Source organism: Terrapene carolina, unplaced genomic scaffold (genome assembly GCF_002925995.2).
Source record: "Terrapene carolina triunguis isolate 2854851 unplaced genomic scaffold, T_m_triunguis-2.0 Scaffold232, whole genome shotgun sequence".
Lineage (NCBI taxonomy): Eukaryota > Metazoa > Chordata > Testudines > Emydidae > Terrapene > Terrapene triunguis.
Genome location: NW_020664583.1, coordinates 10,761,117 through 10,788,110, shown reverse-complemented (window position 1 = coordinate 10,788,110; position 26,994 = coordinate 10,761,117). Strand labels below are relative to the sequence as shown.

The 26,994-nt window shown below is 51.3% G+C and overlaps 1 protein-coding gene across 2 annotated transcripts in view; it reads right to left on the bottom strand.

The window, feature by feature from the left end:
• The window catches only part of TEX264 (testis expressed 264, ER-phagy receptor), a 130,464-nt gene that overhangs the window by 9,742 nt on the left and 93,728 nt on the right, over positions 1 to 26,994 (bottom strand). For both annotated transcript variants that reach the window (XM_024205705.2, XM_024205706.2), the window contains exon 5: positions 16,172 to 16,337. In XM_024205705.2, coding sequence (XP_024061473.2) covers positions 16,172 to 16,337 — 166 coding nt within the window. The remainder of the gene's footprint in view (positions 1 to 16,171; positions 16,338 to 26,994) is intronic.

Sequence of the window (26,994 nt, the reverse complement as noted above, 5' to 3'; positions counted from 1 at the left end):
GGAGACCACAGGACCATAGCAGCGGGCAGTCGAAGGGCAGGGCTGAGTGGCAGGGCAGAACTGTGCGGGGAGCCCAGGACCAGAGCAACAGGCAGTCGAAGGGCAGAGCTGAGGGGCACCAGCAGAGCTGCACGGGGAGCCGAGGACTGGAGCAGCAGGCAGTCGAAAGGCAGAGCTGAGAGGCACTGGCAGAGCTGTGTAGGGAGCCCAGGACTGGAGCAGCAGGCAGTCGAAGGGCAGAGATGAGAGGCACTGGCAAAGCTGTGTAGGGAGCCCAGGACTGGAGCAGCGGGGCTGAGGGTGCAGCGTTCAGGTCAGGACTGTGGTGCATTGACACAGCTGTAGCGGGAAGGTTGCTTAGCGCCAGTCCTTTCTTTGCCTGTCTCCAGGCAGAGCTATTAGCGTCTCACAGCCATGAGCACAGCACCGACTCATCTTAAAATGCTGTTTTGCTTTGCGCGTCAGTCATGTGAAGCCAGCAATGTTCTTTCCAAATAAAATTCCACAGGTAATTGCTGCCCAAGGAGACTGGTGCCCATTGGAAAACTACAGAGGCAAGGGGAGGGAGGGAGCAATTAGGACAGCAGAGTACTGAGCGCAGGCAATACGTGTCCCTGATTCCTGGGAGAGAGCCGTGAGTGAGCACAAGCAGCAACGTAGCTCCTTTCCTGGGGCAGGGGTGTCTGCCAAGCCCTGGAAGTACAAAAATACTTAGCAACAAACACACTCTAGGAGATGGGACCCAGCGCGATTCATGCTTGTAGGACTCCCAGGCAAGCACTTGGAGAGGGGCTGAGACCCAGCAAAACTCATTTCATATGGGAACCCAGGGCAGCCAGCCAACTAGCCACTCGGAGATGCACTGAGAGGCAGTAAAATGCTCGATCCAGAAGCGGGCAGTCTGCCAGGAGGAGAGGGGCCGAGGCAAATTTGGGCAGATGGTTAATTCTGCTGATTTCCACCAAGAAGAAAAAGTTACAACAACAAAATCATCATCACCGCAATCGAGCCCTTCTGGGTCCCTCTGCCTCTGAGTGGTGCGCTGGCTCTAGTTCATTGCCGTCAGGCCCCGAATGACACTTGAGAACCCTTATCCTGCTCTGATTCTGAGCCGCATCCCCAGATTGCTGTCTCCACAATCGCATGGCCTCATCCCCAGATCACCATCTCCACCATGTGTCCCCTTCCCCAGCCCTCGGTCTCCACCATCCGCACCCCCACCTCCATGATCTGTGTCCCCATCTCCAGGCTGACATCTCTGCATCCCAAACGCCAGTCCCTGGCTCACTTTCTCGGTCGTTTGGACGACAACACAATTAAAGAGCTGAGAAAGATACAAGTGTGTCAAGTTAAAAACAGACTTAGTGCTGTAACCAGGGCAACTGGCTGGATGACAAAACCTGCCTGGAAAAAATTAATCATTGTTAATTATGACATCACTCTGAGTTGTGACAACAGCAACAAACAGGAACCTGTAGGGAAGGGGCAGACTGCCCCTGTACTAGAGCAATCCCGTGTAGATTTCTCCATTTTAGAGTCTATCCTGCTCCTTCACTTTGAGGAACCTTCCTCCAACGGACTCCTGAACCAACCACTGACACTCCATCAACAATCACAAACCTAGAGCTCTTCCGCCGAGTTGGTCTTGTTACTAAGCCTAGGGGCTTTCCCAGCTCTGCCACAGCCTCAGCATGTGACCTTGGGCAAGTCACTTTGCCATCTGCAAAATGGGGATAATAATACACTCAACCTCAGAGGGGGCGTGAGACTTAATTAATTAATGTTTATAAAGTGCTTTGAGATCCTCAGATGGAAGGTGCAAGAGCAGCGCTACGTGTGATCCTAAACTCTCCTTAGACTGTAATGTGCAGATCCTCAAAGGTATTTAGGCTCCTAACTCCCTTTGAAATCAATGGGGGTTAGGCACTTAAATCCTTTTGAGGAGCTGCTGGAGCATGGACCACTGGCCCCGACTCCTCAAGTTTACACCAGGTTTACTCTGATGTAAATCCACCAATTTCAGTGGAGCTACTCCTGATTTACTTGGCAAGAGAGGAGAACCAGGCCCCTGTGTGTGTGTGTATGTCAAGCGCCATGCACATTGATGGTGTTGTCAATAACATTACTGAGGATGGCAATGATCCCTGGCAGTTGTTATCATCCACACCGGCTCCCTTTTCTCCAAGCAGAGCAAAGAACTGTCCAAGGCACATGTGTAAACCTCGGTGCATTGCGACTCCAGCAAGGAGGAAGGAAACCTAATGGAGATCTCTCTCCCTGTATGGCACACTAACGCCCCGGGCTGGAAATGTCGCTGTCATGGTGATCTGATAGATATACAACCTCTCTCAAGGCTCCCAGCATTTTACAGGATTACAGTCTATATCCACCCAAGGATCACTTCACATCGCTCACCTCCAGGCTGGGATGGAGCAGCTGCTTAGCAGCACCCAGCAACACCACACTGCAATTTAGGGGAAGGAAGGGAAGTAGCTAATCAAATTCAAGTAGCAGGGAGAGTTTAAGGAAGCAGAATGCAGTTACCCAAACTGCAAATGTGCAAGGGGCGACACTGGAAATATTACTGATCACGATTTATCAGCACTTAGCACCAAAGCAGGGTGCCCCATATGCACTGGCTCAAGAGCGACTCAAAGGGCAGAGCGCCACCTACTGAATCGCCACCGCCGCTGCCTGCAGCAGCTCCACTTTCCTTGACGATCTCCCACCGGCCCCTGGCATGAGCCTGAGGTATCTGGAGAGATCGCAGCCCAAGGTGGCCTGGCTGCAGATGTGGATTTAAAAATAATAATGGGGGAAAACTGGCAGATGGTTCAAAGAAGTGATGAAAATCAGTTGAAATTGATTTTCCTTTTTTCCGGCTGAAAGACGGGGCTGAGCAGCTGCGGAAGAAGGTAGCATCATCGAATATTTTTCTAAAAACTCCATTAAACTGTCATGCGCTCTTGCTGTTTTCCCTTTCCCATGGCTGCTGATTACCAAGGGAATCGCATGTAAAATACAGCTTCTGATCAGCCTCCTCCCCATTATTCAGTGAGAGAAGCGGTGCAGATGGGACTGAGCGCCTGGCTCAGGAGAAGGTTTCCTGACCCAGTTCTGTGGTCAGTCCTGTTCCTGCAAATCAAGAGATTCCTGCTTTGAACAAGGAACTGGCATCACGACTACAGAGCGCCGAGGAGACCTGTGGGACTGGGGCCTCTCTCTTTGCTAATGTGTTCTTGCTGCAGATCTTCCTTTGCTCCATGCTCCCACCGCATTCAGTGGCCAGCCTACCAAAGGCATGGTGCCTCTGTCTTCTGGGAGGGGTACGGCTGACCTACTGACCTGTGTCGGGTTGCTGATGTAGTAGAGAGGACCTACACTTCCCCTATTCTCAGGCCCTGTCCGCTTCAATCGCCATCCTCCCCCCCGCCCCCAAACACACACACAATCTCCTCCCGTGAACCATACGGAGCTGAAGTTGCGAGATTATTTCCTGACAAACAACATGTTTTTTAACTTAGCGGAAATGTAGTTTCTGTGTCGAGGTGACTTGATCTTGTAGGAAAAGCATTACACCTGTCTGGATTTTTCCCCTTGAATGAATGAATGTTTATCAGGCACTTCTCATTCTGGGATCTCTCAGCACTTTGCAGATGCTGTCTGGCTCAGTGCACGTTCACCTGCTGAAATGGAAACACCTCTGAGGTGAAACATTGGTGCAACTCTACCCCTCTCTTCTGCTTGGGGGGGGGGAGGGGAGAAGGGGAAGAAGAGGGAGGGCTTCTTTTCCCAGAATTATACCTGGGATGGGAGATCCAGGCTGACACCTAGCAGAACTCATTCCACACAGGTGTGCTGGGCAGTTAAATGCCTAGTAGAAAAGAGACTGAGATCACCACAAACTCATTTCATGCAGAGTTAAAACAAGGATTGATCTAATAGCCCGGGTGTTAAGATGTCCCCATTGCTTCCGTGTGAATTCATTGCAGGCAGAAATCTTTCTACAGGTGTGAGCACAGAACTGGTTCAAGAAGCTTTCTCCTGGGCCTGGAGCTCGTTGCGCAGCCAGGATCAATGAAGGTCACAGAGAGTCTCAGCACCTGGACTTAAAGAGGTCCTTGACCAGGAAACACCACAAATGCCCTAGTCCTGGAATGACCAAACTAGACAGATTGCTCTACCACAGCGGTTCTCACACCCTGGGCCACGTAGCACTGGTGGTAGCAGGCTGCAGGCAGACAGTAGGTAGGTTAGTTTGACATACAGGGTCGTTCTCAGAATCCATTTTCACTGCACTGATTACCACGACCAAGGTAGCATGCCAAGGACTTCTAAGTTTTAGGTGAAAGAAATGAGGTCTCTCAGTCTGAGAGCCGCTGCTCTACAGGGTCCTGTGCAGCCGAGCATCCTGATTCTGAACTTGGGAACCACTTTGTCTGCAGGGCTCCCGATACTGGACTGGCTGGTCAGGTTCTTCACTGGCAGTGTGGCCTTCTTCAATTCCAAGAACGGGAGGAACAATGAAAGGAAAAAGCAAGAAAAAACGTCCGAGTTCTCTGAGGTCAGCAGTGCTGTGTTTTGCAGTGTGCTGTAGACTGGCGGAGGTTACAAGGCTGGGGTCAGACCTGCACCCATAGCTCTCTGCACTGAATACCCGGTCACTGCACATCAGGTGCAGGCTCTCTGGAATCACGGACGACAAGTTCCCAAGGGAGAATCTCTCAGCCTAGAGTCCTCCCTGGGGATCAGCGGATTGGCTTGGGCTGGCACATGCAGAATTAACACAGCTCTCCTCTGAAAGGCTCACATCCCAATGTCCGCCTGTTCCCTTTGGCTTTGTGGCTGATCATGAATTTTCATGCTCACTGTGTGAATGGGCAGAGCTTGGAAAGGCCGATTTGGTTACTTTAATCGTATCTGCAAAATGAGCATGGCCCCACAGGCTTGAGATAGAGAGGGACTGTGCCAGTTTCTCAGCCCAGCAGCCTCCAAATGCACTTCTCTCCTGACCTCCCCTGCTCTCCCAGTTCTGGGCCCCCGCACAGCACTGCCAATGCCCCTCATTCCTGCTCACCCAGTCCTGGGCCTGGCCTTATCAGATAGAGCCAACCACTCAAACTGCTTCACTGGTTTGGGATTTCCATGGATTTCCACTCCGGATTAGTCTGGGGTGCCCGACTCGTTTCACTTGTTAATTTATCCAGATGTCAACCAGGGGGGCTCTCCCCTGTTGTATGAAATCCATGCATAACCAGGAGGAGCATTTACTTTGCTCAGGGAGCGGCTGTGTAAGCAGCCACCATGAACTAAAGGAAGAAAAGAGGAGAGAGAAAGTGCCAGCCGCGGAAGCGAAAAGCATTAATAAAGTTTACCCAAGGTTTCAGGCTCCATGGCGCTGCTCCACTGTTCCGTAATCCCCAGCAGTCGCATCTCTCTGTTCCGCACTGAGGGCAACAGGAAATAGCTTCACGTGCCCTATAGCCAGGCACTTTTCCAGCGCTCTATCGCTTCCAATCATGTTTGAACAGCCTCAGCCAGCCACTTCGGCAGACTCCTCCCCTTCTGTGGAGGGCCCTGCATGTGCCGCCTGCTGCCCCGAGTGAAGAAAGACAGCGACAGAAAAGCCCAAGGGTGGACAGGCGGATGGGCCATTGGGTTGCTGTGGGATCCCCGCAGCAGTGGGGCAGTTGCTGTGAACCTGGGCAGGTGCCCCCTGGAGGAATCACTCCAGTGGATTTACAGCAGGAAGGTTCGCTAGAATGTAGCTATCATGGAACTAGCGGAGGGGGGTTGGTTGAGACAGGGTGACCAGTCTCTTTGGAAGTCCAGGCTTCTCCTGGGCCTGGCAGAATCTTCCCTCATTTCACTGGTACCAAGATTTCAGTGCTTGGCACATCTTCTGCTCAGGGTATTCGATCCCCAGACACCTCTGAATCTGTAATGAACACCCAATCAATTCAGGTACCACCCATGGTACCACCATCTCCTGCCTGAATCAGACAGCCTCACTCAACAATTCCTCCTAGCCCTACATGGACTTTGCTGCAGCCTAACGTTCTCTCTACTGCCCTCCCGACTCACTCTGCGCTCTTCGCTATGCCCCACATACCCGCCCCACGGCTAGTGCAAGGACACCACCTCTGCAGCTCCAGGCTTGCATCAGCTCTTTGCTTCCTCAACTTCCCATCTCATTTGTGAAGCATTTATTGCCTCCCACATCACTGCCTGTTAACGTCTCTCCTTCTGTCCCTATTGCATTTAACTCCAGAAAGCGTACAGAGTTTGCATGAGAGAGGCTGGATTAAATAAAGCTGAGTACTGTTGTGGCACTGGCACGCTACCCGTGGCAGTCGCTGATCAGAAAGGACTCCAGCCTGGACCTCAGCAGAACACAAGGCGGAGGAGGTGGTGAGGATCTTGATGCCCTTGGCTGCTCACTGTAAAGAGCTGGCAGTTCCTCTAGGGGAGCCAAGCTTGTCAGTTATCCTCAGAATATCCCAAATGGGAGAGTGCCAATTTTCCTGCCTACATCTCACCTCCATAAATGACGCCATCAGGTCTCTCAGGTCCTGTCCCCACTAAGTGCAGAAAGGGGCAAACCAGACAGTGCACCTGCCCAGAGGTACTGACCAGCACTTCATCACCTGGGGCAGGGCTGGAAAACGTCCCCTCATGCCTCTGCCCGAGGACTAAGCTCACTAGTCAGCAGGAAACATTCTAGTGGCACTACCGGCCTGCAAACACAAAGGCCATGCCCCCGCCCCCCCAAACCCCTCCCCCCCCCCGACAATTAAAGGAATAAATAGCTGGGAACTGGATATAACTGTGATGTTAATCAGCTTTCTAAGAGTCTCAGGCTGGGCACCAATAATGCAGCCACCCACAAACTGTAGCCATTTACCCAAATCTTGGTTAAAATATTTTTTTAAATGAAAGCTTAAGCTCTGCAGAAGGTGACAGAACTCCCCAGGGAGCTACTCGCTCAGCTAGGGAAGTGTTTGAAGGCCTGACCTGGGTCATCATACTCGGGTCTGACACTGACATCCATGGGAGATGTGGGCTTCCCATGGAAAGCAGCTTACGCATCCCCCAGGTCCCACTAGAGGCTCCCTGAGAAGTGTGTCAGGTACTGTACCACCTTTGAACAACCAATAGACCCTCTGACAGCTCCTATAAAATCGCTGTATGGAATTCACTCTTGAGAATACCCTAGACAGCTGTTTTACCGGGGATACTCACATGATCACATATGCCTAGCTCTGCAGATGCTGGGATGCACACAGACTGATTTATAGTTGCTCTGTGTGTGTGTGGTCAGAGTCAAGAAGGAGAGCTGGACACACCCCAGGGTGTTGCTGTATGAATGTGTCTTGCATAAGATCTCTTCAACCTCTCAGCTTGTCTAACTCGCCTTCACGTACCCATCTCCTGACATGATGGTGTGAATCCCGGTGTGTCTCACTCTTCGGCGCTTTTCCCAGCTCCAGCTGTGACGCAGTCACTGGAGCCACTACGGGCAGGGTGCGAAAGTTTCATCTGCAAAATGTGGCGATTTTGGGTGTGGATATGCAACCAAGTGAAAATCAGACACCCTGTTATTTATTCTGCTTCTCCAAAGACAACTGAAACCAGAGATGTGGCGTCACACCAACAGGCCATAGTGGCACCCAGCTGCGCCGCTGCCGCAGACGCACAAACCAAGAACTTGGCACCAAAAGAAGATTTTCTTAATTAAAAAGAGAGAGAGTTTCAGACCAGACTGGTGCAAACTTAGCGATGGATCCGTTCTGACTAGGAATGGATCTCCAGGCTATGGTCACTGGGAACCTCGGAGACCCGAGGAGACGTGGATAATTATTATAACAAGTTTATACTATAGTAATATTAGAGATGGGTCTGAGATGCAAAGCTTGGATCTTGATCACCACATTTTAGAGGTGCCTGGGTTTGATTTGCCCAATGATAAAGATAAGGATCAGCCACGATGTTAGAACCTGGATCTGAACCCTCCAAAGTTAATTTCCAATTTATAGAACTGGATGCCCAAGCTCTTTACAACCCAATGTAGAGGTAATACTTTGCACAGCCCTAGCTGCAGCCAGCTCTCGGGTGCAATATGGCAATCACTCTGCACCAGCCACACTCTCTCCAGCATTTGTTGGCAGAGGAAGTGAAGGATAAGTTCTCTATTGAAATTACCGGGTGAGTGGGGGATGTTTGGGATGCCAGAGTAATTATTTAATTGCAATTTGGCTAGGGCAAAAAAATCAACACTCTTACTCTTGCCAAAAGTGGCATGGATATTTTAATGGGTCTCCGAGTTTTACGTGTCCTCCAAAAGACGACACTCCCCCATCTGCCTGTATCCATCTGTTGTCTCGGGTCTTATGCTCAGACTGTAAGCTCCTTGGAACAGGGGCCATCTTTTTGTTCTGTGTTGACACAGTAACTAGCACAATGGGCTCCTGGTCTGTGACTAGTGGCTCCTAGCCACTTCGGTAACACAAACAAACAACAACGCTTCCAAGAGCACGGCAACCCTACCACCACACTGGGCGCTGGCTCAGTACAGATCCTGAGGGAAGAATACCTCCTACTGGGTCACCCACACTACACCCTACAGCACCCAAGCTACAATTGGTGCTCTGCCATCCAAGTACTGACCAGATCGGTCACATCTCAGAGATATAATGGTACCTAGGAATCCCCTTAGGAAATGCAGCACATCCCGTGCGTGTGTGTGTCCTGCATGGGCACAACAGGGAATCTGCAATGTTTTTAACTCCTAGGCTATCACTGGCTCACCTCCACTAGTGCTAGCAATGGAGGGCATAAACCAGTGTAGAATGGACAAGACAGAGCACAGGTGTTCTTACCAATGTGGGATCGTGGTGATGAAATTCCCAAACCCTGTTTACACTAGTGTGTCACTACAGCTACCACCACTGGTGCAACAATTGGAAAGTGCCAGAGGAGATGAGGGCTAAGATGCCAGCAGAGAGGCTACCCTGTTACTGCACTCTGCCAGTGCAGCCAATGCTGCAGGTTCCTTTCCCCTGCCCAAGATGTTTGACTGTAAGGGGGGGCTCTTTCCTGGGGTGGAGGATCTCCTCTAAATCAGCTGTACTGTGCGGGAGATTTGCACAGCGCTGAGTGAAGCGGGTTTGACTGAAAATCACCTTCCTGAACCTCCCTGGCTGATATGGGGCTGAGACAGCTCTCAGCAGATGGAAAACATTGTACGGCTTCTAAAGGCAGAAAGGAAAAGGGAACGGCCAGTGTTTTGCCATGGACGGTGTCAGATTCTGACAGGGAGCCACCCCTTGAACATTTCCCTCCAAGAGACACAGGGCCTGGGTTTAGTTCCTAGCAGAGGAGCAGCCGCCCGGCAGAAAGCCTTGCTGCAGTGACACTAATTGGCAAGCGAGCAGAGAGGCCAAGGACTGCATGGTCCAGGGAGACTGAACTTCACTGTCAGAAGCACAGGTGGGCCCTTCATGTCAGGATTGAGGCCCGTCACTGCGGGGAGTTTACACTGTTGCTGCCCAACCTGTACGTGTCCTGGAGATAAACAGAGAGCTTCCCTCGCTGGGGCACTCAATCTGGCACTTTTGCCAGCAAGAAACACTCTCTCCCTCCCGTACACGCACACTAAAGAGACAACAACAACAACAACGTCCCCTTTGGCAGCAGATTTGGTGCTGATGGACACTACGAAAGCAATCTACAGGCCAGAACTATCCCGCCGTGAAGGGGATGCGGGACCCAGAGATCATCCTAGGGATGGGGGAGCCAGAGATCGAGAGCAGGGACAGAAAAAAGGGGAAAACTCTCCTCATTTTTTTGGCTGTTTCGTTAGGAGGAAAGGGGAGCTTGTTATAAGTCATAAACATGCCAGCATTTGTTATCCGTGTGGAATAAGCAGGCTGAGAAGGGAAAGGTCCAACAGATCCCATCTCGTCCCTCTCCCTGCAGCGGTCCCTACTGGAATGGTATTAAGATCTACTAGTCTGAGGTCTAATCAACACCCACCTACCTCACAGGGAGAGAGGTTACCTAACTGTAACCACCTCCAGCTGCCGTTGCCTCATGCCCGCATCGCAGGAATCTCTCCCTCTTTTAAGAGCTCACTGGCCCAGAGAGAGGGGACCGCCATTGACCGGGCCAAGCAGCCGCAGGGGCATGCAACTGCCGGAACATCCAAAAGGCCTGTGCTGCTCTGGACAGGCAAGGGTTAAAAAGCGAAGCACAGTTCCGTGCATCCCACCTGGAAGCTGAGAGGATTCACCCAGCTTCAGCGGCCTCCTGCTGTGGCACAAGAACCTAATCCATAATTCTTCCTTTCAGCGGCCCTCTCCCCCCAGCCAGGCTCTGAGCCCTATCAAATATTCATCGCATCTCACGCTAAATAATAGATCAATGTAATAACAGGCAAGGCGCAGCTAATCACAGCTTTTCACACCCTGCACAAAAGGCACCAGGAGATGGGCAGGGGCAGTCGGAGCAGCAGGGGTGCCCACAGCCCAGCCTGTCAGGCTGAAATGGTGGCTCATGCTACTGGAAATGGCAGTCCAGGCCTTGCCCGGGCCCCTCCCCAGCAGGAGCTGCAGCTGCAGCCCGCCTCTAAAGACGACGTATTGTGACACCGGCAGGGCACCGAGCGGGTTCCTCTGGCACCAGGTGCTGGGTGGAGAGATGCTGGAGAGCTCTCTGGAAAGAGAAAGGGAAGATAAAGGAAGGAATGATCCTGAGGGGCTGGGTGGCAGATGTAGTGCCATAGCCAGGGCTGGTGTTCAAACCCTGCCTCAGGAGATTTGGCTGGTTCCAGTTTAACTCCCTGGACACACCACAAAGCCTCCAAGCAATTGAGTCTATTGCCAATTTCTGCTTAAGGGAAGCCAAGGCCTGGCACAGCAGTGGGAGCTGCAGGTCAGGACTGGGGAGCAGCAGCAGACAGTGTGGGGGAGCCCAGGACTGGAACAGCAGGGCAGGAGGGGGCAGGTCAGATTGAGGAGCGTTGACAGAGCCATGCTGTACCATTATTGCTTCCATCTTAGAAGTGAGTCCCCTGAAAGTGGCGACTCCCCACCGGGGGACACCACAGGATGCTCTGGGACGGCCTTCATTCTGGCTAGATAGGCAGGAGGTATGACTGTAGAGATGCAGCTGGATCACAGGCAGCATCTGAATTCATCATCAGAGCCTACCAACAAGAATCAGTCTCCAGTCACTCCAGAAAACACAGCCTTCCTTTCCCCCACAGCAAGGGGGTACTTTTGTTTGCTTTGACCTTCTGTTCATTCCTGTGGCAACAGGCTCACGTCAGAGAGTGTCCCGCTGAAGGCAAGGCTGGAGTGAGGGCTCTCAGGGCCCATAGCTGGTGCCAAAGCCTTGAAAATAATTAAGTGCAAAACAAAACTAATTGTGACTGACACTGGCCCCCCGGAGAGTCATCAGTTTCCTTCTGTCTTTCCAATGACCTTGATGACTGCAGAGCAGGGAAGGAAACGGTGCTGAATCACATAGGTGCCTGAGCACCCCAACTCCTCCCAGTATGCTCAGCATGTATGCTGAGCGCATCAGTCCTCAGAGAGGAAGGCAGAGTCTTTGCCAGTGTGTAGACAGATTAAATAGACACATCGTGCCCAATCCAGTGAGCTCCCAAGCACCCTCCAACTGTTATTGGTGTCAGTCGGCATGGAGGGCACTCAGCACCTTGGAGATCGGCTCGATAAGGAGGAAAGATAATAGACAGACAGCTGTGATTTTTTTCCCCCCCAAGGTCACAGGATCACCGCTCAACTTCAAAACCCCAAGCCCTTGCTGCACATCTACAGGTCGCTGGGTTTTGAATGACACCGTTCGCATCAAAAGTCAGTGGGGAAATGGCAGAGCCTTCTGCTGGAAATTCACAAATGAAATCATTAATTCAAACAGACTTGGGAATTTTTAATACAGCTGTTTGTAAAGAGCTAGGAGAACCACAGACAAAAGGTGCTGTATCAGGGCAGGGTATTATTAAGTATTATTGCTGTTCTGAAATCAAAGTAGGTTTAAAAAAAGACACCCTGCGAATTTTCTTTTGCCTAATTCTGAACGACATGTTTTTTAAATACCCAGGAGGAGGGTTGGAAGGGGGGTATGTTAAAATCTTGCCATCTGTTAATTGCTTTAGACAGGATGATCCCATGATCCAGAAGTGACCTGGCCTTAGAATCGCAGATGAATGAGAAGAGGGAAGGGATGAAGAGGGTGATGAGAAAGGGTCCAATCCTGCTCAGTGCTCAGCACCCACAATTCCCATCTGCCTCACTGGGAGTAGGAGGGGCACAACACCACTCAGGCAAGGCTCAGCATCTCACAGGATTGGGCCCAAAGGAAAGGGCACTGACCATGCTCATCCTGTGGTCAGCTACCACCTGATAGCATACATATAACACAACCAAAAATAACTAGGTATAAAGCGATATATACACAACAGTTACACTGATTTACACCCACTGAGAATCTGGCCCAAGAAGTGAGGTCCCCTGTGGGGAACAGGCTGCTAGCTGATCCCTTCAACATGGGCCACTCTACAGAGACCTTTACAAAATTGGGCGGATGGAGAGAGCAATCTGATGGGTCAAGTGCTGATCCAACCTTTGTAAGTGAGAAAACAAAGTTGTGGGTCAGAACTGGTCCACCGTGGCCTCCCTCCAATACCCGCATGGCCAGAAGATAGGGAGCAGAAATCAAGAGAAAATGAATAAAGAAACATGGGGAACTGGTGGGTCATTACATTCCTGACCCCTCCAGGGTGCACGGTTGAAGAAGCCATGACTTGGGATGAACTTGCTCTGAACAGCTTGGGGGGGGATGACATTTTTTTAAAAAGCAAAAAGAAACTTTTCTATTCAACTCACAGGCGAGGCTTGACTTTAACTCAGCTCTGATAAGAACAGAGAGAGTGCCAGAGATGTTTTACTCCCTGAATCCGAATGCAATGTTAATGGCCAGCGGGCAGCGCCACAGGGAGACCTGAGAATTGCCTATTTGGGGTTTATTTCTTTCTAAATGTTCATGCTGCTGACAGGTGTTTTATTGGCAGCTCGGGTCATTCCATCTCCACAACAGGAACAGCACGGTCAATGGCAGTTCGGGCGTCCCCCATGAATGGGCCTCAATCCACACCTGGGGGGGATCCCTTCAAGGAGTGAGCTAGTTGTTCAATCCCCATAGCCCATTCAGTCCTTGGGCTCTCTACTGTGACTGCCAACAAGCAGGCCACGCATGCTGGGGATTGTTTGATGCGGTCACCTGCCCACTAGAAACTGGCCTAAAATCAACAATTCATTTCACACTGAACAGCCATCAAAGAGAAACCATTTTTGGTCACTGCTTACCAGGACTGGATGCCAAGCAGCAAGCTGGAGATGAAAGTCTCTCCATGCCACTAACAGTCTGTTGTTTCAGGCTGGCTCTCTGCAGACTTGGGTGGACAGCACTGCATCGCAACTCACATATGGAAAATCCAAATGTCTCATGACATGAAAGGTGCAAAATAACTTCCTCCTCGCCCAGCCACTAGTCAGCAAGTGGAATTTTAACCATCTCAGGGGAACATCCTCTCTCATTCTCCCTCTCTCTACATAAAGAGATCTCTATTTTTCTGTACCTATATAGAAGCAAGGCCCGCCACATATAATACTGACCAAAACCTATGTTAAATTAAAGTCAGGTAATTCAGAGAGAAGGCTCTGAACACCTTAACTCTGCCCCTTGAGTCTACGCATTAGAGTTTTTCTCCATATTATCTCACCAAGTTAATACAGACTCCAATTTTTGAAACTATATTGACGAAAATGCACACATGTAACCACAGCAAACAATTAAATGTGCACAAAAATGTGTCTGTTTATAAAGATCTGACTGGTCCAATGCTGTGCACTGGCACCTAAAGTTATAGAAAAGAGTGCCAATCCAGTGCAAGAAAATACTGCATTAGTCCAAACAGCAGGTTACATTACAGCATCATGTGATCAGATCACGGACGAGCCCATTATAAAGCTACAGGAAAGGAGGAAGAGTTGAGAGCACTGTGCAAGAGCCAGAACTCTGACTGTCCTGATATTGGTATTGCTGAATGAACAAAGATCTCAGAAAACAGCTTCCCCTTTTCGTGTTTATGGTACATGTGATTACAAATGAAAGAAATTCAAAATTAAAGAAGTGCAAAAGAAAAATATCATAAGACTGCCCATGTGAAAAAGATGTGCATGTGATATATACATAAAGAGTATGTCACTTTTTAAATGCATATTACATAAGTATATCTGACCTGAAATGTGCGAAAGGGGCTGCTTTCACAGTATTTCGCAAGACAGTATATCATCTAACGTATGTCCCAGATGTAAAATATTTACAGCTTATAGAGAGCAATTATGAGTCACATATATTTTGGTTCCACGAAAGTGTGAGCACATGGGGTGAGCAACTAGCATTCTGAGGTATAACAGCAGTAGTGCCATGATAGGAGAGCATAGCACTGCTGTCACGCCCCTACAGGCATTACAATCACTTCCTTTCTAGATAAACAGAGACTTCAGCAGATCTCGTTAAGCAGGTGCCATTGGATAATTCTAGCACTGGCTCTAGAAAGTTGTTGCTTAAATTACTCAGGATTCCAAACACGACAGATGCACAAAAGCTCAAGACAGAGCTATGTGAGGAGAAAAAGTGACTACAACTAAGTTGCAGTATCCAAATAACGCTATTATAAGTAGGGCAGTAGCACCACAATAGTTCAAATTGAGACTAGCTTACTGTTTATTTGACATTGTAAGTACGACCATGTACTATGCAAGATGTGGCCTATACCCCAGGGGTCAAGTGGGTGACAAGATCAACACTTACTTCAATCTAAGGGATAGGAGGTGACTTGTTTGAAATCAGGAGTAATTGCGTTATAGTCTCTGGGCCTTGCTGGAACTTAATGGATGTTGTTCCTTTAAAGAAACAAGATGCTTCAATTCCAGCTGCTCAGTGAATGGAGGGGTAAAATCACCAGCCTCCCCCTCCACCATGTCTGCTTTGTCCATATAGCACAGGGGTGGGCAAACTTTTTGGCCTGAGGGCCACATCGGGGTTGCAAAACAGTATGGAGGGCCGGGTAGGGAAGGCTGTGCCCCCCAAACAGCCTGCCCCCCGCCCCCTATCTGCCCCCTCCCACTTCCCGCCCCCTGACTGCCCCCCTCAGAACCCCCAACCCATCTAACCCCCCCTGCTCCTTGTCCTGACCGCCCCCTCCCAGGAAGGGCCGGGTCTAGGTTTTTTGCAGCCCCAAGCAAAAAATTTGCCACCCCAAACTCTGAAAGTGCAACTGCCCAAGCAAAAGAAAAAAAAAATTGGAATTGTGCCGCCCCAAGCACATGCTTGCTTTGCTGGTGCCTGGAGCCGGTCCTGCTGCCCCCCGGGACCCCACCCCCTATCCAACCCTCCTTCCCTGTCCCCTGACTGCCCCCTCCAGGGACCCCCTGCCACTAACCGCCCCCCCGGGACCCCACCCCCTATCGAAATGCGGCCCTGCAAACATGAGCGGAGGACTCAGGAGGAGCAGGGGCTGCTGCGCAGTTGGAGAGAAGTGGCGGTTTCCCCTTCAAAGCGCCGCTTCTCTCCGGCCGGCTGTGCGGCCGACCAGTGCTCCTCCTGAGTCCTCCGGCCGCGTTCCCCATGCTCCCGCCACCCGCACCACCCGCCTGCTCTCCTGTCCCCACAGTGCAGCCCCTCCCCCCCGCGGGGGGTGCACTGGTGCTGAGCCGCCCAAGTGCCCGGCCCTGGGTCCCTCTGTTGTTGGGGGGCCTGTGCCAGGGCACCCTGTGTTCACTGGTAAATCTGCCCGTGAGCCGCGCCGCCCGGCCAGAGCTAGCCACACCGCCGCGCTACCGGCACGATGAGCTGAGGCTGCGGGGGAGGGAGGACAGCAAGGGAGGGGCCGGGGCCGGCCAGGAGCTCAGGGGCTGGGCAGGACAGCCTCGCGGGCCGGATGTGGACCGTGGGCCGTAGTTTGCCCACCTCTGATATAGCACCACTGCCTCAGAGGGTCTGGGGACATCTGCATCCAGTCAACACTGAAAAGCACTGACTTCAACAGGAAAGCAAGAGAAACATGCATGTGCCCTACGGGTACCTGTGATATCTGTCTGTGCATCGTCTGCCTCTGCCGCTCTGCTCTTCCGCTCCATCTCTTTCATTTCCGGCACATAGAAGTCTCCTTGGCGTGCCAGGGGGCACACAAAATAGATGCGGTCTCCTTTGTAGATCTCCAGCCTGGGATGGGCGCACAGCTTCCTCTCCTGAAAGAGAGCACAGGCACACGTTAGCCATGCATCCCATCACTCTGCAAGCACCACAACATCACAGGGCCATCTCTCAATGCGATTCTCTTGACTAGCAGTTCCCAGTCAGTAACTTGTAACACTCAAGTGAGCTGTGACTCTACTTCTAGCCTGGGTCTCAGGCCAAAGTCCAATCATTTGGACCATGTCCACCTCAGACACCAGGGCCTGAACCGGTGAGATGCTGAAAGGTGCTGACGCCCCTCAACTTGGCACTTAGATATCACAAGAGGTGCCTTAGAAATACCATGGACAGCACAGGGTAGAGGAGAGAGAAGATAGTCAAAGGAATAGAGGATGCTCATCTCATCACAGGACTGGGCTCCTGGAGTTACTACCCAAACCACTGTGCCCATTTCCACATTCTTCTCTCAAGCATCAAAAGAGCATGCAAAGGACTGTGGGAGCCATCTAAGGAGAAGGACTTCAGTGAGTGGCTGCACAGGGAGACCATGGTTGAAAAGAGGCTGAGGATCTCTGCTCCGGACCCACAGAGAAGCCGCAAGGTTCAGAGCAGCCTATTCATCGTATAGTGCCCTACCTGTGTTCTCCTTGGAGTGGAATGGGGATGCATTCTACTCTGCACTGACAGTGAGTTGTGGCCTTGCAGCCGTGCAAATTTAACCCCAGAGCATTTCCAGTTAGATGACAAAATCAATTCTAGTTTTCAGTATGAGTGTTTCAGAACCCGCTGATTCCTCAGACGATAACCATCCAGGGGGGCTAGTTATGGGGCAGGGCCAACCTTCACTGGCCCAGTGTCCTCAGCTGAGCAAAGATAGAGGATGTTGGATTTGGGGAGAATGCTGGATTCCCATGGGTTGCACAGCAGATCTTTCAAGTCAATCCCCAAATGACATTAGCTTGGATTTCTTTAGGAGGCTTTCCCCAGCACTGCCAGTACACTGGGTTACACCACACCCTGCCAACCTACATCAGCACAGCTTAACACCTGATGAGTTGCTACCAATGTCAATGGAGCCCACCCCACCTACCCCATTCCCACAGTTGCATCTGTCCTATGCATAGAGGCTGTGTCGTCACCAGGAAAAAAGGTGTATTTGTAACCCATGCTAAGCTAGCACATGTTACAATCCCAGTGAAGACAAGGCATGTTAGCTAGTCCAGGTAAACCCTCGGTCTTTAACCTGTGTAGCCTGTCCTGCTATGAAGTCAATGAAATGGAATCTCTTTATGACAGCCAGCACCCAAAGGGTTAAAGCAATCTTTAGGAGGAAGGGAAGCCAACGCAAATCAAACCCTCTTCAACAGGACAAGCTGAAACTTGTGAGGAGGCCTCAAGGATTCAGCTCCATGCCCGGCCGAGAACTGGCCCCCACTCCCACCAGCCTAGAGATGGGGTAAAATTAAATCCTGGTGTGAACCCCGCTGCATTTAATGGATTTGCCACAGGGATGAACCTGGGCCAGTGTCTGTGTTTCACTCGCAGGGCCCTGGGAAGCAGATGTTCCTCTGCTGTCGGTTACTGAAGCACTTGGTAACTGACACGAGCAAGGGGGCTCCATAGAGGCCCAGCTGCTGCTTCGACCAGGGACCTGCCGAGCCTGAAAGCCCACCCCTCAGCATGGCTGTAAGAGTTCTCAGCACTTCTTGGAGTGATTCAGATAATCCAGGAAAGACAGATCGAGCAGCTTCTTCCAGAAGTGCGAGGGAATGGGAGTTTGAGGCTACTTCATGGGATTTCAGACAACTTTCCCACCCCCTCTGCTCCCCTCGCCCTTGGCCACAATCCCCCATCCCTCCCTCCTCACTAGCCCACTGTAAGTGATCCGATAGGCCCAGCTCCGCCCCAGCTGCTGGAAGAGGCAGCTCGCTGAAGCATGCCTTTCTGAACCCGCAGGTGCCAGCTGAGCTGGACTGGGGGCGGGAGGAGGGCACAAACAGGAGAAGACTCACACTGGTACCACACAGGATCAAACCAGCAAGGCTCAGGGGACTTGGGGGGACGGACTCCGCATTGAAAGAACAGCTGGACGCTTTGACTAACACCCACACCTCGCCCGCCCAGCAGCTGTGTTGCTTGACGTCTCCTACAGTTTGCCTGGAGGAGGGGGCTGACTGTTGATGGCAATGCTGCAATTTGGGGGTGGAGACGGCAGGCGGGTTGTTTTTTCTTTTAAAATAACTGGTAACTTTATTTTGGGATGCACGGCACAGGCTCAAACCCATGTCCCCAAATAGCCTGATGCCGAGAAAGCCTCTGCCAACTCACTGCAGCACGATCCCTGCTCCATAGCTGCAGGGCCTGGGAAACAGAAGAGACGAAGGACACAAGCTGCATTAACAGAACAGCAAGAAAGGGTGATGGTGCTGGAAAGGGGACTTTAAACAGCAAGAGAAGATAAAGGGATGAACAACGCAGGGGATGGGATGCAGAAACTCCTAAGTCACTAGCTCGTATCCACTGTACAGTCCTGATTGACAGCTGTGACCACAGACAGTGTGCAGCGAGTTTGGGGGGTCTCAGTCTAGGCCCTAGCAGACAGGTTTCCGCCATCACTAGCTGCCTCAAGAAGCCTCTCTGCTAAGCAAATGGGGCATGGAGAAGAAACTCCTTGACAGAATCTCTCTACAGCACTGTCACTGCCTCTCGTGGCTGGATTTTATCCCTCTCCCTCTGAAGCAGGGAGGTATCAACTCCCATTTTGTTGATGGGGAAAGCGAGGCATGGGGAGGTTAAGTGACTTGCCCAGGGTCCCGTGGGGAGCATGTGGTGGAGCAAGGAACTCAACTCCACTCTCCTGAGGCCAGCGCTCTGTCCACAAGTCCATCCCCTCTTCTGCTGCTCCGTTAATCCCATGACAGTCACAAGCACGAAGGTAACATTTCTGTGTTTGAATGATAGGGAGCAGAGCGGCACACTAGACAGAGCAGACAACAGCCCCACCAGCTGTTGAAAACCTCTGCCTGGCCCGAAATCCCACACCTCCCAGGGAGGGCAGCTCTGGCAGCCTCGCCCCCGGCACGGGGTCATTATGAATAAACACTAATGTTTAAAGCCCGGAAGGTTCATGCCAAAGGGGCCACGCCTGTGTGAGTCTTTAGCCTTCTTGATTCCTGACCCGGAACTGGCTGCTTGGTCTAATAATGAAATGGGGGATACTGTGCAGGGCTCCCCAGCTGAGGAGCGGGAGGCTGAGCCAGGCTAGCAAAACGGGGTCAATAGCAACAGCAGGGCAACCTTTTTCAAACAATGATTCCTAGAGGAACTGCAGTGAAGCGAGGGACAGCGCATGAAGCCGCTGCACAAACCCAGGTGAATGGTTTATGCCTGGGTGCTCAACGTGGGGTCCTCATCGTGTCCCATGGCCTGTACAGCATTTACAGCGCCACTCCCCACCCACAGCTACAGGCCACATCTCTGCCACAGACACCTCGCCCCCCAGTATACGCGCCCACACAGGTGCTCAGGGAAGCATGCTCATGCACGAAGCATGCCCCAGGGCTGGAGATTCCCCCACACATCCCCTCTACAACTCACCCCACACCATGCAGCGGAACTGCGATATGCACTGAATCTTAGCTGTGTTGTCTAGGGGAGAGGGGCTCTGGGGGAAATGTTTGTTCTTCCCCCACAAGGGGCTTTAGACAGCCTTGGCTGCTGCCATGGGAGCTTTTCCTCCCACAGCTCTGCTGATCCATCTGTCTTGCTGGAGCACCCCCTGTAATTGCAGTCCTGGGAACCCACACGGTTCTGTCCTCAATCTTGACTGCAGCAACTCCTGCTACTCACATGCAGAGCTCCCTATGCCACTGGATCCTGCCCTGCAACCACTTCTAGTACTGCACAAAAGGAAATGGGAGTGAACGGGGTGTGATATTAGCTCTGCAGGGAAATCTGCCTCAATCTGATTCATAAAACCAAGAGCTGATGAACTTCCCTCGGCGCCTGAGCTAGTGAAATCACGGATCACACCACACAGCAAATGTCAGAAGCCACAGTGCCACTGCTGATGGCCACTGACTGCTGCGTTCCCCACTTTCACACGCGGCAGCGGTACAGCAGCAGCCAGCTCCCTGTCACCTCTCACTTAACAGCTGGCGAAAGCTCAACATCCTTCCAGGATGCTCCAAGGAAGCTGCCGGTTCAGACACTGCATCAAAGCCATACTAAAAACAGCTCCAAGAGCAGGCTGCTTGCTATATGAGAGGCAGGTGTTATTCCAGTTTTACAGAGAGGGAAACCGAGGCACCGAGAGGTTACAGACAACATTTTTCGGACGGGGCTTGGGACACCTAAGGTCTGATTTGTAGAAGCATGGTACACCCAAGACTCAAGATGAAGTCAGGGGATTCTCTGGGTGCTCAGCACCTCTGAAAAACCAGGCCCCAAATATTTCAGGTTGGGCCTCTGAAAATTAATCCAAAATTCAATGGCCACTACTGGAAATGTTGGTGTTACACTTTTTGTGCCTCGGTTTCCCCATCAGTAAAATGGAGATAATGGAGGAAATCAATTTCTTGTTCCAATCTCGTTTGTCTGTTGCAGGAGAGCCGAAACCAGTCCTTCTAGCATAATGTTGCTACCCGTGGAGCAGGCAATATCTGTCATGATTCAGTGGAGTGTACCACTGTAAAGAAATCACATTTCTGACAAGGAGACTGGTCCCTTCAAGAGGTTAGAGGGAACACGGACAACTTTCCAATCCATTTGAAGCATCTACAGCTCTTACTTGAAGGCAGGTGAAACAGTATCAAACACAGATCAAATCGGTATTAAATAAAAAGGGTTGGGTTGTTTTTAAAAGCAGACCAGAGATGGCTCACATCTCTCTTGTTTTTTTAAAATGACAAACCAAACAAGAACCTTCCTTGCTGTTGTGCCCCTTGGGCCTTTAACTCAACTGTTACCAGCCCATCAGGAAACCGAAGCTCAATAAGTTATTTTAGGTTATTGCAACAAAGCCTGCAGAAGACGTGTCCAACTGGCACTCCAGAACCAAGAGTGGGCACCAAAACAACGGAACGGGATTTCAAACAGGAGGCACCCAACAAGGAGACGATCCCAGGCCATCTGCATTGGAGAGTCTACGCTCAGACTCATCATCTGCCCCAACACATCCAAAGCCAATGTTCTGCCCCCGCCCCCATGATTTAACACTACCCATCCCAGTATTTATACTATGCCCATCACCAGGATATCAGAATGCTTAATGTATATAAAAGGTCAACACAAGCTCATAGTCTTTTCTCCTCTTCACATTCAGAAGAGGATAGGGCTGGCTAGAATTTAGCTCTCTTGCTGCATATTGTCCCCCCACATGTAAAGAAAGACAGAGTAGAGGAGTTCCTGTATTTTTATGTAGTAATGTATGTCACACAATAATGTTTCTGGCAGGCTATGAAACAGATGTGACTCTTGCCTGTGGTCCTGCAGGCAGGCAGGTTTGTGGTCATCTTCATCTCTCATGGAAGGCCACTGAACAGCCATGGTTCTGCCTCCAGCTCCTGCCAGCCTTTCCCGATCCAGTAAGAATTGCATTGCACTTGATGACTGCAGGTCTCTCAGGAGCTTGTGGTCATGAAGGAGAAGCAGTCTCTGAGATAGTTCATATGACCTAATAAGAGCTCTGAAGACCAAACCTAGGACTTTGAACTAACTTCGACATCCTATGGAGCCAACTCATGGGTCACTTTGACCAGGTTGTGCCAGGATGGGATGAAGTCTCCTGGCCAGCTTGAGGGGGAAGAGGATAGTTGTTGGTATTTGGTCACCTAGAATCTGGGAGGAGGCCAGAAGAACTCTTAGGTTGCATATTGTGTTGACACTAGTGTGGCAAATGCCTTCTGTTGAGAGTGATGGTTTGGTTTTTGGTTAGCTCTCAAGTGCTTCTCTCTAGCCAATAGCATCACTTCTTTCTTCCCTGGGTTTAATTTTAGCTAACTGCTCCTCATCTAAGATCAGACCTCATTCAAGCACCAAGATAGTAGGGTCAGACAGGCAGGATTTAGAATGGACATGGGCAACACATCTCGAAGAACAACAGTTACGAGAGGTAGGTAAGCTGTGGTGACTTATGAAATGGCTTTATACGCTCAATGTAGAATGCTAGGGCACGCCTAACGTCCAGGGAATGGAACATGCGTTCTCTGTTACTGGCATGGGGCTTAGTGAAGAACACAGGTAAAAATACGTCTTGGTTCACATGAAACTGGGAGACTACCTTTGGCAGAAACGCAGGGTGAGGGCGTAGCTGCACCTTGTCTTTATAAAAGACCATATAGGGTGGCTTGGAAGTCAGTGCTCTGAGCTCGGATACCCCTCTGGCCGAGGTTATGGCCACCAGAAAGGCCACCTTCCAGAAAAGGCAGGACAGAGGGCAGGTTGTCATGGGCTCAAAAGAGGACCCCCATGAGCGCGGACAGGACCAGGCTGAGGTCCCACTGGGGCCGTCATACCTGGGGAGTCCTTCCTCGGTGCCGGGACATCCTGCACCGAGGCCGGGGCGCTGCACACCGATGATGCCGGTGCCACTTCTGGTCCTGGCTGTGGGCAGAGGGCCGACTCCATCAGGAGGCGCTTCAAACGATACGCCTACTCTCTCTTAGTCCTGGGTCTAAAGCTCCTGCAAATTGGGCACTTATCTGTCTGATGGCCCTCTCCTAAACACTTGAGACAGGCAGCGTGCGGATCGCCTGTGGGCATAGGTTTCGCACACCTCTCGCATGCCGTAACCCCCTGTGACGGAGGCATGCCCCCATGCCTGGGGAAACTAGGGAGGGGGTGGGGGGGAAGCTCCCCGAAGCAAGTCCAACTAATTACAAACTACTATATAACCAACTAACAACTTAGAAAAGGGAACCACTAGGTAGGCACTTGCGAATGCAAGAGACTGAGCTGCTCCAACGACCATCACTGACGGTAAGAAGGAACTGAGCAGGCGGCGAGTTGGCAGGGACCTATATACACTAGCATAAAGGCGCCACTCTAGGGGTCTCCACAGCCGACCCAACGAGTACTGCTAGGGGGAAAACCTTCCGACAATCGTGCACGCAGCGCGCACACACCTATTAGAATGCACATCAGCAATCACTCGAAGAAAAATTAGTGTTGCGATTGGATTCAAACTTTGCAGCATGGCCTAACCCAAGAAAGGCCTTTAGTTTCATGTACGTAGCTTATGTCCGATGTTAGGCAATGACACATATCTCTAACAGACCGCTGTCCACGCTGTTCCCATTCTACAGATAAATGGAAAACATCAGTCGCCAGGGTGTCCATCCAGCATCTGCCAGTGATGTGAAATTCACTTTAAAGAAAGTCAGAAGACATGACATGTGAAATGGCCACAGGGCAAATGGCTTTGGGAGGGGAATATTGGATACAGTGCGTTGGCTACACTTCCTTGGGAATTTTCACACTCCCCCAGAACAGTAGGTACAGACATCAGATGTACTCACTATTCACTGGTATTCGTGGAATGCCACTGCCTCCTTCAGAATAGCCAGTAGACTTAGTGTCTTCTTCCGGAGCTCCAGAACATACCCTCGAAACATTCACATAATGGGAAGAAACTCTAGAGAAATCAGAGATTGGGAGAGTGGGACTGTTTGTGGAATGCGGTGAGCAAATCACTTAATTTCTCATTGCTTTGATCTTGAGCAAATCACTTAAATTTTTCTGTGCTTCAGTTTTCCCATCAGTAAGGTGGGGATAATGATACTTCCTATCCCATTGCTGGGTTGGGGGTCTCTGCTCACTTGGTCTCCCTGAAGACCCCAGAGGTTCAGGAGCCAAACACAGCTGAGATGAGCCAAGCAGAGAGGATGGAACAGAAGCAGCCAGATACACAGAGTCCTCTCTTGGACTCCTGACAATTTAAACCTTCATATGGACACCAAAGATGTCTTTTAGCCTGGGCAATCAGATGACTAAAGGACAGATGGCTAATTGCACTCAGCCCTGTGGCTCACAAAAAGCTGGAGGGAAGTCATCGCCTCAATTGTATTGGCTCGCTAGTAGCAAAAGAGAGGACTCCAAGATTCCAGTCTGGTTCCTTTTGGGAAAATACTGATACTCTTGTACATTTGTTGCTCCTGCCTCTCTACTTCGAAGAGGCCTTGACTTTCCCACCTCTTCCTCCGGTGTTTGCAGCCATTCCAAGTACGTGGAGAGTCACAGCCACAATCTTTAGGATGTATCCAAACTAGGGAGAAGAAAAAAACACCCATCTTGACACTGGCGATTCCATGCCACTCAGCTCGTCTCAGGAACAGGGCTGTTAATGAGGTTCCCAAACCTTCCGCAGCAACTGGTTTCTAAATTAGAGGTAAAAGAGGATCACCTGCTGGTTGCCACACCAATCAGGTCTGCTGGGGGATCTGCAGCTTTTAAGCAGCCTCAAATCTTCGGAAGATTAGGCCAAATGGGGACACAACAATATGCCGCATTGTTCAGTGCTTCCCACCAGGGAGCTCCGTTCCTCCTTATGATCTTTGCTCAAAGGGAAGCGGAGCTGCTTTTTGACAACCCAAACAGGGAGAAAGGAAAAACAAGGAGCTTAGGGGCTGAGCCTGCTAGGCTGCTTTCTCAGACCCTGCAGGGGCTGCTCTAGGCACTGGGTAAACCAACACCAATGAACACCCTTTAGCCCTACACATGTCCCCCACCTAGGATTTACAGATCTCATAACAGAAGGCCCTAAGAATGCCCCCATAGCAGAATATACAGCATACATCATTTGATAGCCAAGGGATTCTTCACAGGACATACAGCATCCTACACAGCAAAACATACAGAGCCAAAACCATACGGAAAGCCCTCCAGAGAACCACTAGTCTCACGTCCATCTCCAATTTATCCCTGCAAAGACTCGCATGCAAGCGTTTGCACCTAAAAGACTGCATGTGCGCGCGCACACACACACACACACTCAGAGACAGGTATTTAAAATGAGCTCACTATATGCCCAACTACCTAATTAGTGCAAAACAAACATGGGTACAAACTAAAAAGCTGACTACGGAATATCCAGCCCATTGGATATATCCAGAGGGCCGTAACAACACCTTGCAGCATGGGGGGGGGGGGGGGGGAGGGCGGTCAGTAGAGGATTGCTAGACCTAGAAGAACTTTTGGAAATACTGAGCCAAATGCTCAGCTTATGTAAATTGGTGTAGCTCAATGTAGCTGCACCTATTTACATCAACCGTAGGGAGGAGGCTGCAGTACTGAAGACAGAGATGAGGAGGACCTGGGTAAGAGTGTTAGTTGTGCAGAAAGAGAGAAGAGGTGAGCTCTTCAACATATTCTGAAGGAAGAAACAGCAAAATGCAGACATCACCTGGACATAACTGGAGTGGAAGGAGTTGAGGAAGACCCTCATGTTTCAGGCTTGATTGGTGGCAAGTTCAACAGTAGCAGAGAACGGGGAGAGTGGCAAGAGTTTTGAAAGAAAGATCAGAAGTTCAGTTTTGGCCATGTTAAGTTTTAGCTAATAGTGAGAAACCCAAGAGGAAATGTCCAAGAGACAAGCTGAGAGGTGAGATTGGATGGCAGTAGACAGGTCATGAATGGAGCAATAGACACAGGAGTCCTCAGCAAAGAGAAAGTAACTGAAGCTGTGCGAGTGGGTGAAATCACTCAGAGAGATGACAGAGAGAGAGAAAAGAGAAGGGGCCAAGGACAGAGCCCTGTGCTGGATCCCCAGAAAAAGCTGGAAAGGAGAGGAAGAGAACAAACCAAGAGATGCTGCAGGAATGGCCAGAAAAGCACAATGAAGAAGAACCAGGAGAAGACAGTATCAAAGCTGAGGGAGGCCATGATTTCAAGCAGGAGAATGTGATAAACCATGTCAAAAGCAGCAAGGTTGCAGAGGATGAGGCTGGAGTAGAGGCCCAGTTATTTGGCTAGGAAGAGGCATCTGGAAAGCACGGTGAGAGGAATTTCAACGGAATAGGGAGGGCAGAAAGCTGGACTGAAGGGGATCAAGGATGAAATTGGAGGATAGAAGCTCTAGGCCAGGCCTGCACAACATACGGCCCGCGGGCCGCATGCAGCCCGCCGGGGCTCACTGTGCGGCCCGCGGGGGCTCACTCTCAAGCCTGGGAGGGAGGAGGAGCAGCGGCGCGCGAAACAGCTGTTTCCGCAGCCACTCGGAGGGAGGGGGAGATCCCGAGCGGCCGCGCTGTTTCGCGCGCCGCTGCTCCCTCTCTCTCAGAGCCTGGGAGGGAGGGGGAGAAGCGGCGCCCGCGCCGCGGACACTCGGAGTCTCCCCCTCCCTCCCAGGCTCTCAAACCAGGGAGGGAGGGGGAGATCTCGAGCGGCTGCGGCGCGCGAAACCGGCCCCCCCTGCCCCAAGCGAGACACGGGCAGGGAGCCCTCACGCGCTGCCGCCCCCCCCCCCCCCCCCCCCCCCCCCAGCGGGACCCGGGGCCCAGCCCCCGCCCCCGCCCTGAGTGCTTTTTGGCCCCCCCCCCGGGAACTCCTGCCCCATCCAACACCCCGCGTTCCTTGATGCCTCCCCCCGGGACCCCTGCCCCATCCACCCCCTTCCCTGTCCCCTGACTGCCCTCCGCCGCCCCATCCAACTCCTCTCCTGATTCCCTATCCAACCACCCCTTCTCCCTGTCCCCTGACCACCCTTGGAACCCC